Raw genomic sequence first — 16,405 nt, 5'->3', positions numbered from 1 at the left:
AATAATAGTACCAACTATGTATATACAAGAAATTTGTATTTGAAACAAAAATTTAAATACAAACGATTTTGGGATAATTTAACAACCGATTTCAGATTTTTCTGAGTTGCGTCTATTTTCTAGGTAACACTTTTAGGAATAGACATTTTTATGGCCCATGCGATGAGTACTGCATTCTATTTAGGCTATTTGCAAGTATTTTTATCGTTTATCGAAAGATTAAAAATCGGAGGAATTGGAAAGAATGGATCCACGATTGCTGTAAGCACCGTAGTGTGAATTTTCTGATTATTTTGTATAGAAAATTCACAATTGGCTTTTTTATATCGTATATTTAATAATGTGTATGGAATATTGCTGGTTCTTTTAAATGTTTGCCGATATGAAAAGTTCGTTTTCATAAATATGATTTTAATATACAGCGCAGTGGCAGAATTAAAGGAACACCTTAAAAATGGGACATGTTTGATGTCTCGAATTTAATAATAGGCTATTGATTATGTTCAAAATAAGAGAGCTAAAAGGAACTACAACGTTAACGGGATTTTATTGTCTCATATAGTCGATGGACCTCTAAATTTGAAAAAACTGCGGAGTGCTACCATTTAGATGGGTGCGTTTTTGAGAAAGGGGTGAATTATTCCCTAGCCACAGGGTGAATTAGGGTGAGTTCTATGCACTTTTGGTACAAACTCGTCTACAGGAAAATTGTTCCAGGTTAAATTTGATATCTAAATATCACATTTTAAGGTCAAAAATATTTTTTTTACGAAAATATATTCAAAAGAAAAGCAAGAAAAAAACACGAAAGAAAGCAATTTTGTTTTTTGCCCCATAACTTTTTTCCACAGGGATATAGGTATTCTTTCTTTTTAAAATGAAGTTTAGTAAAAGTCTCTAGAATTTGTAGTTTCCGAAATATTATTTTTCAAAGTTCGTCACTCACAGCATTTTTGGGCCATTTTCCCCATTATTTCGCAAACATTGTTCTTAAACTTTTTTCTACGCATTTCTAGGTATATGTAATGGTACATTTAGTAGAAAGAGAAGTCAGTTACCTTTAAAATGGTCTATAAGGCTCTATAAGACTATATGGCTCTTTTTAAGCCAGTTATGCTTTTTCAAAGTTTTATACTTTTAATGATTTTTGATATTTTTAATGATTATTTTTAAATTTCTCATTGTGCCTTTTTTGCTTGTACATTTAAGTATATATATTGTGGAATAAAAAAGTCTATTTTCTTTACTTTAAAATGGTGTATTGCAAAAAATTCTAGGACTATTATTTTTAAACAAGATATCCGTAGGATATCCAAGTGTGTTTTAACTATTTAGAATGGGAAATAAGCCACAATATTATTAAAAAATGATTTTTATTAACGTTTCGACGCCCAAATCGGGTGCCGTTGTCAAAATACCAAATACTATTGATAATAATAATAATAATACAAAATAACGTTAATAAAAATCATTTTTTAATAATATTGTGGCTTATTTCCCATTCTAAATAGTTAAAATTGTAAAAATGCCACAAGAAAATAGCTTCAGAACAACATCCAAGTGTGTGTTTGAGAAAAATTTAATTTTTTTTTATTTTTTTTCAATTAGAAGAATATTATTTAATATTATAGCATAATTTTTAATTCCAAATAACTTTTCTTAATAACACTTTTCGATATTGTGAAATATAAAGGTACTTTGCCCTTGAGCGAAATTCATATTTTTAACATACCTCGTACACTATTGATAAAATTTTATAGATAAATAAATTGATTATAAATATTGCATCTTAGGTTTTAGACTATGCAGAGCATTGTATAAAGAATAATTTTGTTCACAAATTTAATAATAAAAAAGTTTTCTATATGGTTCCAACTTAGTGGGGCCTATTTCATGTGTATATGTCACATTTTGAAAAAGCTTTTACATTTTAAATACAACATTTTAAAATAAAGAAAATAAGCTTTCTTTTTTATTGTACAATGTATATACCTAAATATACAATAAAAAAAGTTATAATGAGAAATTTAAAAATAGCATAAAATATATCAAAAATCATTAAAAGTATAAAACTTTCAACAACCCTATCTTGCTTAAAAATAGTTTTACAGCCGTCTACAATAGACCAATTTAGTTATGATTGACTTTTGTTTCTACTATATGCAACATTGCATATACCTAAAACTACGTAGAAAAAAGTTACAGAACAATGTTTGAGAAGTAACAAGGAATATGGGCCAAAATCGCTGTGAATGGCGAACTTTGAAAAATCATAATTTGGAAACTGTAAATCATAACCTTAAACCATAACCATAAACTTCTACCAAACGTCATTTTAAAGAGGAAGGATTTCAGTTTTTTTTCTGTGAAGCAATACCTATACCTATATTTTCGAGAAAAAATTTATGGGGCAAAAAATGTTTCGTGTTTTTTTCTTGCTTTTCTTTTGACTATATTTTTGTAAAAAAACATATTTTTGACTTTAAAATATGATGTTTCGATAGTAAGTTTACCCTGGAACAATTTTTTTGTGGACGTGTTTGCACCAAAAGTACATAGAACTCCTCTAATTCGCCTAGGTGCCTAGGGACTAACTCACCCCTTTCTCAAAAACGCACCGCTTTAAATGGTAGCGGTTTTTTCATATTTAGAGGTCCATTGACTATATAAAACAATAAAACCCCGCTAACGTTGTAGTTCCTTTCTAAAATACAAAATCAATAGTCTATAAACCTGTTGTCCGATTTCAGTGATTTTTTAGTATTTTATAGCCTTATTATTTAAGAAAATCAGTGTAACAATATTGTTGCTAGACAGGTAAATGTCATTTTATACCGGGTGTAACAATCATGCTCACGTTCACAAACTGTAATCGAATATTTACAACAGGTAAATCTTCGAACTTTGAATGGACCGTGATAGTGTGACGTCAAAACGTCAAAATTTTTCCAAACACGTTGTGTCTAGGTATACGCTAACGTGTACGGAAATAAAAAAGTTAGGTAGAATTAAACGTCATAACAAATATTTTTCTATCAAACAAACACTAAACATATCAAAATAGCGTGTATCAAAATATACAGTCACTGCCCACGCTAAATAGTCACTAGCTTGATGAAGTTTAACTTTTTTATTTGCGTACATTTTAGCGTGTACCTAGACACAACGTGTTTGGAAAACTTTTTTTGACGTTTTGACGTCACGACTATCACGGTCCATTGGCCATCGCATAGTCCAGGTCTTAACCCGATCGAACATTTGTGTGACATAATTGGTAGAAGACTACGACAGCGTTTGCCGCTTCCTAGAACCTTATGCCTCCTCTACATATCAGCAGACGCGTCTGCGGATGCATCTGCGGATGTATCTGATGCCTCCTCTATATATCAGCAGACGCGTCTGCGTATGCATCTGCGGACGCATCTGCCGATGTATCTGATGCCTCCTCTACATATCAGCAGACGCGTCCGCGGATGACATCCTAGTATGCATCCGCAGATGTGTAGATGGGGTAATTTGGTCGTCTGTTGATGGTCTGTTGTTTATTTTTCGCGTCGGCAGATGCATCCGCAGATGTGTAGATGGGGTAATTTGGTCGTCTGTTGATGGTCTGTTGTTTATTTTTCGCGTCGGCAGATGCAAAAAATAAACAACAGACGACCAAATTACCCCATCTACACATCTGCGGATGCATACGGGGATGTCATCCGTGGACGCGTCTGCTGATATGTAGAGGAGGCATCAGATACATCGGCAGATGCGTCCGCAGATGCATCCGCAGACGCGTCTGCTATGTAGAGGAGGCATTACAAGAGGTAGAAACAGTAGCTCTCGAGATTTGGAATGATATTGATCAAGACCAAATAGCATACCTCATTTGTAACATAAAAGTACATATTATCTCTTTTATTATCGAACATAAGCGAATGAATTAAAAAACAACATGTTAAGAAAGACTACAATAGTTATTGAGTTTTAATTTCAGTATTTTATATATGCTAGAATATTCCACACAGTGTTCCGAACGTTAAGGAAAAAACACAGTTTGAGTGTTAACACCCGGTACAAAATGACACTTACCTGTTTAGAAACAATATCGTTATTCTCCTTTTCATGAACATTTTTCAGTGCGTCACAAATTATAGAAAAAAAGGTAAGTCCGTGATAATACACATTTATGACATTTATTCTAACGTGACATTTTAGTTAAATCTGACAGTTGTCAAATTTTATTTTCAATTTGGAATAAAACCAAATCAATTGTGTCTATTGCATTTATAAAATGGTATTTTCTTTCATTTGTATAGTCTTATAAATTGTACAGATTATATTGATAATATTATTATTTTATTTAATAAATAATTCTTTTTTGATTATGGCGCCATCTATCGACAACTAGAATAATCACCGAACTAGAATAATTACCGAAGTATTCCCAGACGTGCCTTTTTTTCTGTCACATACAATTTAATGCGTTAGAGAGAAATCGAAAAACTGTGACGCACTGAAAGATGATCATGAGAAAAAGAATACATCTATTTTCTTAAATAATAAGGATATAACACACTAAAAAATCACTCAAATCGGAAAGGAAATTCGAGACAGCTAACATGTCCCATTTTTAAGGTGTTCTGTTGATTTTGCCGTTGTGTGTATTTTTACGTTGTCTAAAAACTTGCACACATTGCTGCACAGCATAGTAAATGTCATTTGCAGATGATGAAAACTCGTGTTTAAACTAGATTAGAGCATTTTGAATATTATTTGTTTGAATTGTCACACACGATGCACAATGCACGCTTTTTATTCTATATTTTGTAGAATACTGAATCACAATGATACTACTTGAAATTGAGTTACGACTAAATAAGTATGAAAATATATACAGGGTGTTTCATTGGGAAACGGAAATACTTGAATGGTGAATAGAGGTCACTGAGGCGGTTCTAAATGTAGGTAAAACATTTATTCCCTTACCGATTTTTATAACCGAGTTACAGAGTCTTTTATCGAATTTGCCCGTTTCTTTCTGGAGCCATAACTTTAGAACCACCCTGTATATTTTTTGATGATTGGTACACATAAATATGTAAAAATCCAGGTCCGGACTAAAAAAAATTATAATATAATTGTGACCTTGAAACAACACCCTGTATATAGAAATTTTTAAAATCCGTTTGCATATTTGAAAATATCACAAAAACTATGTTTAATTTAATTTAATGACTTTAATTTTGAAATTATATTGAAATTTTTAAGAGCTCTTGAGATGAAAAAGCAGGTATTATTAACTTTTAATAATAAATTATTAAAGTTACGGAACAAATATTCATTTTAAAAATAATCGATACTTATTTATTACATTAGAACGACCCATTTACTAATTACAAGAAAAAATTAGGTCCGGATTAACAAAAAAACATAAAGTAATTGTGACCTTAAAACAAAACCCTGTATATGGAAATTATCATAATCCGTTTGTACATTTGAAAATAGAACAAATAACTGAGTTTATAGATTCGCTTCATTTTTTTTGCGCAGAAAAAATCGAATGAATGTAATTTTGATAGTAAATATATTGAAATTTTTAAGAACTCTGAAATTAAAAAGTAGGTTTTTAAAGCACTTTTTATAATAAATTAATAAAGTTAATGAATAAATACTCATTTTAAAAATAAACATTAATTATTTACTACATTACAGCGACCCATTTACTAATCACAAAAAAATCCAGGTCAAAAAACAACACCCTGGATATTGAAATTTTCAAAATCCGTTTGAACATTTGAAAAGAGCACAAACTGCTAAGTTTAATGGGTCGCTTCAATTTTTTGCGCAGGCAATTTGGACTTTACTTTTGAAATTATTTAGAAATTAGTCATTAAATTGTCTGCGCAAGAATTGGAAGTGAACCATTAAACTTAGTTTTTGGTGCTCATTTCAAATGTTCAAACGGATTTTGAAAATTTCAATATACAGGATGTTGTTTCAAGGTCACTATTACTTTATATTTTTTTTGTTAATCCGCGCCTGGATTTTTCTTGTGATTAGTATGTGGGTCTTTCCAATATAGCAAATAAGTATTGATTATTTTTAGAATGTGTATTTAGTCATTAACTTTAATAATTTATTATTAAAAGTTAATAATACCTACCTACCCATATACATTTCATATCCTACTCTAATTAAGGTTTTTTATGGCATACAAATGGCAACGTACATTCTTTTTACCTTTTTTGGTATTGGTTCTTTTCAATATCTGGAATTATGTGTAGTTGTGATTGGAAATATTTTTCTGCGTATTTCGTTCCAGCTCCAAAATCATTCTTAAAATAAAAATAGTAAAATGGTCATTTTTAAATAAGAACAGTTATAGGGGGAGGAAATATTTGTGTCGTATTGGTTATGTCAAACAATATTAATTTGGAATTTGAGTTTGTTTTTATATCTAATTAATTATTTTTTAACAGTTGTTAATCAGGTTTAATAGCTAGATTACTAACTCATTTGTCTGACATTGCTTGTATACATAATTAAAACGACACATTCACAATGAGTAATCAATAATAGACCATATTACATGTTTCATTATACTATAACATTATTCATTTTTGCTACAGGAATATAAAGTAATGTGTTCACCATTTTGTAATAGTGTAAATGGTGGTTCATATAGCCCACACATTAAACTTATCTCTGAATATAATCTGAAAAGTTGCAGTTAAAGCGTTTATTTGAAAAACATTTGTCCAAAAATTAAAATTTTGGCAAATCAAGAAAAACTTCCCAGACATCTGTTGTTTTTCTAAAACTATCCAAATGTTCTATGTAGTTTACTCCGGACATATGAGATTTTTACACAACTGAATGTGTCAGATGGATAAAGAAACTACTATTCTATGAGAAGAATACATAAAGTCGAATTTGCGAAAAATGGACATGTGTTGTTTTTCAAATAAACGCTTCACTCGTTGTTCACAACGCTACTCGTACGTTGCACATCTAAAATATTTATAGTCGTTTTATCAATTCCGGTTGTTAACTCAACTCTTGGTTATTTTTAATAAAACACTATTTTTATTATCATGTATTTTGCGTATATCAGAAATTTATATTTTTTGAGATATTTATCTTTAATAAAAATATGACAGAATTAAACAGCCTGTATTTTATGGCTTATCAAAATATCAAATCAATGGCCTCTCAAATATTATTAGTGTTTCCTATAGCTAAGTTAATACTGTAGCGTGATTAGTGTAATTACTTCTAATTACAATAAAACTAGCGGTTCGTAATTTATATACGACTTTATTTATATAAGTTACAGACGAATTTATCTTATACACTAAACTTATTCACAAAATATGCCCGTATTTATACCCAGTTGTTATTCTGGAACAATCGACTCCCATCTCGAGCTATCGGCTTGTTCCGCCTACGTGACGTACCTTCCAGAATTCTCCGGCGAGGCCTAGCACATCCGATTACGTCATTATAGAGGTGTTTACTGTTATACGGGGATCGGCCAAGATTTCTCTTCCGCTACACTGCTCCCCTCTTAAGATCTGAGCGTCTCGATCAGCAACTCTAAATGAAGGCCCAGGATGGCGGAATCTACACGACTCTCCAGCTCTGCATACACCCTTCAAGAAGAAATAACAGTCTACTGTCTTTGAAGGGTACGACATCTTCGGGTTCATGCAACACACAGTGATTTGTACACCAGTTCCTCTGAAGACCACTTCAAGCATGCTTCTCACAATCTTCCAATCCAGATTTTCTACTGCATGGCCTATTTTTGGTAAAGCCAAATTTTTGATGTCATAATTACACACGATTTTCTTCAAATTAGTTAGAGCACGCCATATGTTCTCGTAGCTTGGCGTGTCCGTATAAGACTTTCTGGTCACCATATACAGCAAAGATCGAGGACCATCTTCCAATCGCAGTACTCTTCCAATTTTAGGCTGCTGATTTCTTAACTCGTCCAGGCGGCCGAACTTTCTATTGAATACGGACGATATTCCTTTAGTCATCTCGAGGTCTTGGGCAACACAGTGGGCTAGAGAGACGTTTTCTGGAACACCAAACAGATCTTGCTGAACTTCTGTGGTCACGCCGAATCTAGCACTCTTTCTTTCTGCGTAATTTGACATAAATTCCTTAAAACTTGGCTGTGCGGCATCTTTCATTTCCTGTTGGAGGACTCGGGCTTCTTCTGTTTCATTGGAGCCAGCATATGGTGCAAGACGATTTATGTGAATAACTTTTGGTTTACCGTTTGGCAACTTCTTAATTCTATATATTACGTCATTTATTTTCTTCTTAACTTCATATGGACCTTCCCATTGTCTTTGCAGTTTAGGACATAAGCCTCGACGACGTTGCGGATTATAAAGCCAGACAAGATCACCTACTTCGAAGCTTTCATTCTTGCATCGAGAATCATATTGATCTTTCATTCTGTCACTGGCTATCTGGATGTGTTGTCGGGCAAGTTCATGAATGTTGTTCATTCGTAATTTCAGGCGGTCAACGTAGTCTTCGCCTGCAACATGTTCCTCGGAAGGTCCGCAGCCAAACTCTAGGTCGCAGGGCAACCGAACTTCACGACCCAACATCAGGCAGGTTGGTGTTTGACCTGTAGTTTCATTTACGGCCGAGCGGTAGGCCATCAGGAATAAATGAATGTGTTGGTCCCAATCTCGCTGATGTTCAGATACAACTTTGGACAAGTGTTTACCCATCGTTCGGTTCATCCTCTCGACCATCCCATCTGATTGAGGATGCTGGGGTGTTGTTCTGGTCTTATTGGCACCAATCAATTTACAAACGTTTTGGAAAAGAGCTGACTCAAAGTTTCGCCCTTGGTCGGAGTAGATCTCCAAGGGAACACCAAATCGGCTAAAGAATTCTTTAACAAGTATCTCTGCAACGGTAGCAGCTTCTTGATTTGGTAATGCATAGGCCTCAGTCCATTTTGTAAAATAATCCATGGCTACCAGGATGTATTTATTTCCAGCATCGGTTTCTGGAAATGGACCTGCAATGTCGATAGCTACTCTTTCCATAGGACTTCCAACATTGTACTGTCTCATGGGTGCTCTCTTTTTACCAACTGGACCATTACCGGATGCACACAGTTCACATTTCTGGCACCATCTTCTTACATCATCTTTACAGTTCACCCAATAGAACCGTTCTCGAACCTTTTGCAGAGTCTTCGTAATACCAAAGTGTCCACCTGATGTACCGTCATGCAACTGACGCAATACTTCTGACACTTTACTTTTAGGTACAATCAACTGAAGCTTAGATTCTGTACCATCATCGTTCTCAAAGGTTCTGTACAAAAGATCATCTTTTAGTATCAGGCAATTCCATTGGCTCCAGTAGGCCTTGACTTCCGGACTACATGCACTAATGTTTTGCCAACTAGGTCTCTCACCTCGACGCATCCAATCCAATACTCTTTTTATACATGGATCATCTTCTTGGGCGTGTTGTAACTGTTGGGGCTGCCATTGTTCATTAACTACGATAGTTCGTCTCACAGGGCAACGCTGTTCCTCTACTCTAAGCCGGTGATTACAACTTTCACCGCATGGCCGTATCGAGGAAGCATCTATATTTGAACGAACTCTTCCAGCCCTCTTCACGCGTCTCTTCGGCATCGTGTCACGAATCACCCTCCGTACCATTTCCACCAAACGTTCATCTTTTCTCTTATCGCCTTTTTCCATGGCTATTACTCCATTGTTTCGTGAAGCTTGGCTAGCTGCTTCGTGTTCCAAGGCAATAGCAAGTGCTTCATCTAAAACTTTCGGTCTTGCTAGTCGTAAAGCTTTCTGTATTTCACTATCTTTCAGCCCATTGACGAAGGTGTCTACCGCAATTTCTTCTAAAACGCTGTCTGGCACCTCTGGATAAGCCAACCGCACCACACGAGCCACATCTGCTTCAAATTCTTGCAGATTCTCACTTGCTCGTTGACTTCTATTTCTCAGTTGTGCTTTGTATACTTGTTGTAGATGGGCATCTCCATAGCGTTTTTCTAGACGAGTGAACAAGGTCTGGTAACATTTTTCTTGACCCTTAGGAATTGATCTTAATATATCTGCAGCATCACCTCGCAAAGCAGCAGTCAAGGAAACAGCCTTTTCTTGTTCGGTCCAATGGTTGGCGGTCGCAATAGCTTCGAATTGTCTAAGGTATATGGACCAAGAGGACTTCCCATCGAATGGTGGTAATTTAAATCTCATATGATGCGATGTTTCGTCTCTCGGTGTTTCATCCTTCACTACAAGATCTAAAGCTACTGCATTAACTGATGGTTGTACTTTTGTATCAGTTATCATGCTCTCTAGTTGTTTGATCTTCTCTTCTAGCATTTCTTTATTGTCGTCTACACTTTTCTGTATCTTATCGAATGTTCTGGAAACTTCTTCAAATTTCTCGTCGGTCTGTCTACAAACGTCTTTTATTACTTGAGAAACACTTTCAAATTTCTCATCGCTTTTTCTAGAAGTTTCATCGATCTTTTGAGAAATGGTTTCGAATTTCTCATTGTTTTTTTTACTAACTTCTTCAAGTTTCTCGTCGCTTTTTCTAGAAGTTTCATCGATCTTTTGAGAAACACTTTCAAATTTCTCGTTGCTTATCTTAGAAGTATCATCAATCGTTTCAGAAACAGTTTTTAATTTCGATAAGATTGCTTGTTCTGCTGACTGGAAGTGGAACGTCTCTGGATCATCTCCGTTCTTCGTTAGGACTTCCTCGAGTCGTGCTTGTAGGACTATCTTGAGCCCACTGCTGTCCAGATCCCGTTCCTCTAGCTGTTCACGGAGCTGTTTTACTGTAAGTTCTCGTAGCAACATCTTTGGTCGGCACACACTTACTTTCCAAAATGTCTTTTAAAAGTCTTTCCGAATACCGAACAATCAACGCACTTTAACTATTCCCGACGAATAAAGTCCAAAAGTCTTTTAAAGTCTTTCCGAATACCGAACAATTAACGCACTCCGGTTATTCCCGACGAATAAAGTTCAAAAGTCTTTTAAAGTCTCTCTGTAATCCACTTATTTATATCGCACTAAGTTTACCGAACACCGACACCAACTGTAGCGTGATTAGTGTAATTACTTCTAATTACAATAAAACTAGCGGTTCGTAATTTATATACGACTTTATTTATATAAGTTACAGACGAATTTATCTTATACACTAAACTTATTCACAAAATATGCCCGTATTTATACCCAGTTGTTATTCTGGAACAATCGACTCCCATCTCGAGCTATCGGCTTGTTCCGCCTACGTGACGTACCTTCCAGAATTCTCCGGCGAGGCCTAGCACATCCGATTACGTCATTATAGAGGTGTTTACTGTTATACGGGGATCGGCCAAGATTTCTCTTCCGCTACAATACGTTAGATATAGGAAACTCTAACCTGCCAAGTTACAGACCAAGACAGATAATAGCTATTTCGAGTAGGGGCACGTAGTGTTACTGGATACTTATATCCATTTTCATCGACTTTATGTCGTTTAATTTAATACTTTTAAGTATGTAGTCTTCAATTTAAACCCAACTACTGTTTGGTTTTGTGTTTATCAGCGCAAGTACGTCAAAGTTCACTGAAGATGGACTGGTTAGTCCGAAAACGTTCCCATTTGGATTCTTAATTAAATACATACTTAGGTATTACCAATTGCAACAGAAGTTTTCACTTCCATGATCGAAGTTTTTCAACTCAGATTAGCTTCAGAAATAAGACCCTGTAGATACATAAAATTGGATATTTGTTAAATATACATTAGAATGATGAAGGTATTAAAGTTATAAACTTTTTAAATATTATTAATTCTCTCTTCTCACCTGGCTTGGAAATCTTATCTAATAAAAAAACAAACATTTTTAAAATAACCTGTTGATTTATGCTTATTTATATCGACAATTCAGACTAATAATATTATAGAAAATACACTAATGAATTTATCTATTTAGATTCTTAAAGTATTTGTCAATAACATTTACTATCGCAAGCTTCATTTGTTGCTAATCTGTGATATATTATTGAAAATTCAATGTTACGCTTATTTTTACGTTAATTCACCAAAATATAGTAGCAAATATTTACCACTTTTTAAATCTACATTTCTACCTGTGGTACTCATATACTTTTATATTGCAATACAGATAAAAGTTTATTGTTTCTGAATATTTATATTTACATTTTAAGATAAAACGTACGTACTAAAATCATTAAAGTAATGGAAAATACATTTTGTTACAAAAAATTGCTTAAATCATGTTTTTTGAGCCACGCTATGTCAAATTTTCTTCACAGAAAAAACTTTAAATTTTAGAAGAAGTTTTATATTAATTAGGCTCATATTATTAGTGAGCCTCTTCTTAGTGACTTCCAGTGACTATGGTATCGGCTAATCCGAGAGACAACAGAAATTTTTCAATTTCTTTAGAAAAATAAAACAAAGAGATTCTCATCAATTACTGAGGAATTTTGCATATTCTTATACACAAAGAGTGTAGTATCTACGACAGTTTTCCGAATGATGCCCCCGCCGGCCTTATTATTATTTTTATTTCTTTTATCTGATTTTATTTATTTAATTTGATGATTTCTCCCAAGCTTGTTTAAATTTTTTAGAATATGTGTCGCACTATATTTTTCGGAAAAACTGAACAAAAATTTACCAAGGAAGTTAAAATAAGTGTAGATATGTATATTACGGTATACGATACCGCAAGGTTACCACTCGCGTAACGATTTTTGAATGACGCCTAATGCGATTTTAGTCCCGTCAAAGTTCCATACCGAGCGATAAGAAGTACTCACTTAAAATGCATTCACTCTTGCATCAAAAATATACGGTTAATCTATTTACTTTTATCATAGGCCGACCTTTTTATATCAACACTATGTTAATCAACACCTTATTCTTTTGTCCCCATGTATAGGGGTCGCCAATTTCTTGAAAATTTCAAGATCTGATCAAGACAAGAAGTAATTTTAGATTTCAAGACAAGACAAGAAATTTTATATCAATACCAAGATTTCTTGTCAAGAAAACAAGAAATCTTGAAATATCTTGAATAATAATGCAAACTCTAAAACGTATTTATTTGTGAAAAAGATAGCATTATTTTAACATAACATATTTTAATTTATTGAACACTTTTTTTGCTAAAACGATTTACAAAAATGTAAATTAAAAATAATAATTATTTATACTTACCTAATCCGGTTGGAAATAAAATTGCAAACTATTGATAAGCCATGAATTATGGCAGATAACACTTCTCATGAAGTCAACGCCTAGCAGATTTCTTGGCTTTGTTATTGTTAAAGCTGCTCTTGAAAATAGCCTTTCCGCAGGTACAGATGTTGCTGGCGTTCCGGGAAAATCCTTGGCCATTTTCGATAATGACGGGAAGATATTTTCGTGTCTTCTCCACCAATCAAGTATATTCTCAGACCAATATATTCTGGCCTAGGCTCATTTATGTATTTTTCAATTTCATACTTCCAAGATTGTAAGTTATCATTGTCAGCGTTCTTAAATAGGTAAGTAATATCTAAATCAAATTCGTTATCTTCTTTTTTCAGACTAAGTGCTGGCTCTGGTATTGGATTCTGTAAATCATTCTACAGGATTTATTATAATAGTAAGCTTTAAATATTTCTTCAAATTTTTGTACTGCTTCTGATTATAGAAGCTTTCTCCAAGATGAAGAGGAAAATGCCTCTACTTTATGCCGAGGATCCAAAATAAGAACTATCAGTATATCCAATTAATTTTGTTATAGTGTTCCAGTATTTTATCTCTCGCAGCTTAAATGAAGTAAATTAATTACTCGTCGGTAGTGTCTCTATCAATTTAATTATCAAGTTAATGAGCCCAATATTTCCAGTTTGTCTAAAAGTAAGTTTACTGCAATTACCACCAATGGGAGTGTGCAATATTTTTCCCCTTCAAGCCTTTGAGTATTGAAGAAAGTGTTTTAAAGCTTCTCAGATACTGACAAAATTTACTGATTAGAACCCATTCTTTATCTAATATTTTGCATTTATTTACATTTTCGATCAGGACTCCCCCCAGTGGCCGTGTTAGCACGCAACGCAATAAAAAGGTCGCCGGGGAATCACCGGACTGGGTAATTGAGTCAATACAAGATATAAAATGTCAAGAAAACGTCAAGACAAGATTTTTTGAATTTCTTGATTTTTTCTCAAGACAAGACAAGAAGTTGTTGTCAAAACAAGAATTCTTGTCTTGTCGACCCCTACCCATGTACCTCGAGTTTCTATGTATTATCCGCTCTATGACCCATACACCCGCAATCTAAAAATAACCTTCTCTATTATTTATTTATATTTAAAGGGTATGTGACGTCACGGAACGGATTCGTGAAAAAATCACCGAAATCTCTATGGATTTGATTGAATTTGCAATGACTTTCAACTTCTGAACCGGTTAAAATTTATGTTTTTGAAACACAGTGTTTAAAGTGTTATTCAAAAACTATGGAGGTTTTACAGTATTTTCACAATATAGTTGAAGAAGAATTTTTAACAGTTTTTGTTAAAAACTTTTCCATTAAACTCTAAATAATTTAACAACTACATATATAGTTTGGTGAATTCAGCGTGAAATATGCGGTTCATTGACTCTATTCATTTTTGATATTAAAACTAATTATTGGTAATGAAATCTGAACTTTTTAACATTATTTACCAGCTACGGTTTGCGGTATAGCAATAAAACTTTTAAGCATGCGTTGTTTTACCTTACTTTACGTATTTACCCAACAACATTTATGCAGGTATTCCAAAGCCTATAATTTTTAAACCAACTAAAATGCCCTTAAAATTTTAATCATGTACATAATCTAGCAAACTTACTAAATGTTCAATGTCGTAAATAATCAATTTAATAAACAAATTCGACTTTAATAAACCTCCCTGTAGGCGAGGCAATGAAGAAGTAAAAAACCCAAAACCTATCGAATTTTTGCAATTGGATGTATCTCAACGAAACGTGTTGCATTCGATTCGTTAGAGCCTTCGAAAACTTCGTTAACTAAAGTAATGATGACGAAATGAAAGCTGCATTATTGAACAAGGAAAATAGACCAGTTCGGATCTGTTTTGAGGTGGATGTGAGAGGTGGCATTCGGATTTTTGCAGATAAAGCTGGGTGACAACTTCAATAATTATAATTAACTTATGCTCATTCTCAAATATGCCCGGAACATTAATAAAAAAATTAAAATATTTAAAAATTTCGAAAAACATCGAACTTTTTCTACTTTCTTTGCTTATAACTTTCAAACGATTCATTTTGGAACAAAGTCGTATAAAAATAAAATAAAGATAATTATATTTTGTATGACATACGACTGGTTAAAAATGTCTTAAATTATTACCCTTTCTGCAAAATAGCAATAAATACAAAATAAGGGGGCAAAATAAGCCTGATTTTGTTCCACGTTTTTCAGTCACTTTGGTTGCATTTAGAACCTTCGTAATTGGCTAAAAAAATACTTATAACATACTTAAAATTTCATTAAAATCGACCTAATAGATTTTGCATAATAATTTTGCAATCTAAATTTTTTTTTAAAAAAGTTCAAAAATTTTTGAAAACTTTCTGAACAAAAAGTAGACCATTTAAAAGTTTGCTAATTTTTTTACATATAAACAAGCGCCCTACCTATCTAATACACCTTACAGAATTAAAATCGGAGTATTTAAGCAACCTCAACCTTGACACGTAGAACACAAATTTTTTGGGTAACAGTTGATCCGGATGTCGATAAGAATGTTATAAACAAAGAACTTGAGGAATTACATAACAACAATTTTTCGCAAAATAAAACATTTTTTTGTAAGGTTAAGTTTTCACTCTAATGGCATATAAAACAACATAATGCTATTCTACACCCCACCAGAATGGAAACAATGGGAACCTTCTCTGGTTACACCTCCGAGGCTTCTACAATATGCAAGCCATACGGATGCTGAGGCTAAGGAAGATGAGGGAATTCTACAATTTACAATTCACGTCCCATCTGCTCAGCGCGGTAAAGTTCCAACGAGAATGGTTCCCTTCGTACTCCAATCAGAGTAAATGTAAATCAAAAATGAATAACCATTTTCAATTTCGTTGCAAAACGAAAATACAGCCGAACCATATTCTAGTCCAATCAGAGAGTGCAGCAAGCACCTCTACCGGTTTCGAAACTTATTAGTCTCTCATCAGGAGGCATATTTTCGTTTTGCAACGAAATTGAAAATGGTTATTCATTTTTGATTTACATTTACTCTGATTGGAGTACGAAGGGAACCATTCTCGTTGGAACTTTACCGCGCTGAGCAG

General features: G+C 33.6%; 1 protein-coding gene across 5 annotated transcripts in view; it reads left to right on the top strand.

Moving 5' to 3' along the window:
• The window catches only part of LOC114329940 (choline/ethanolaminephosphotransferase 1), a 150,834-nt gene that overhangs the window by 63,881 nt on the left and 70,548 nt on the right, over positions 1-16,405 (top strand). For 2 of the 5 annotated variants that reach the window (XM_050648156.1, XM_050648153.1), the window contains exon 4: positions 124-261. The exons of the other annotated variants lie outside the window; for them this stretch is intronic. In XM_050648156.1, coding sequence (XP_050504113.1) covers positions 124-261 — 138 coding nt within the window. The remainder of the gene's footprint in view (positions 1-123; positions 262-16,405) is intronic. 5 annotated transcript variants of the gene reach the window in all.

This window comes from Diabrotica virgifera, chromosome 4 (assembly GCF_917563875.1).
Source record: "Diabrotica virgifera virgifera chromosome 4, PGI_DIABVI_V3a".
Taxonomy (NCBI): Eukaryota; Metazoa; Arthropoda; class Insecta; order Coleoptera; family Chrysomelidae; genus Diabrotica; species Diabrotica virgifera.
Note: the sequence above shows the minus strand (reverse complement) of the source record. Positions and strands in the feature narration are given on the sequence as shown.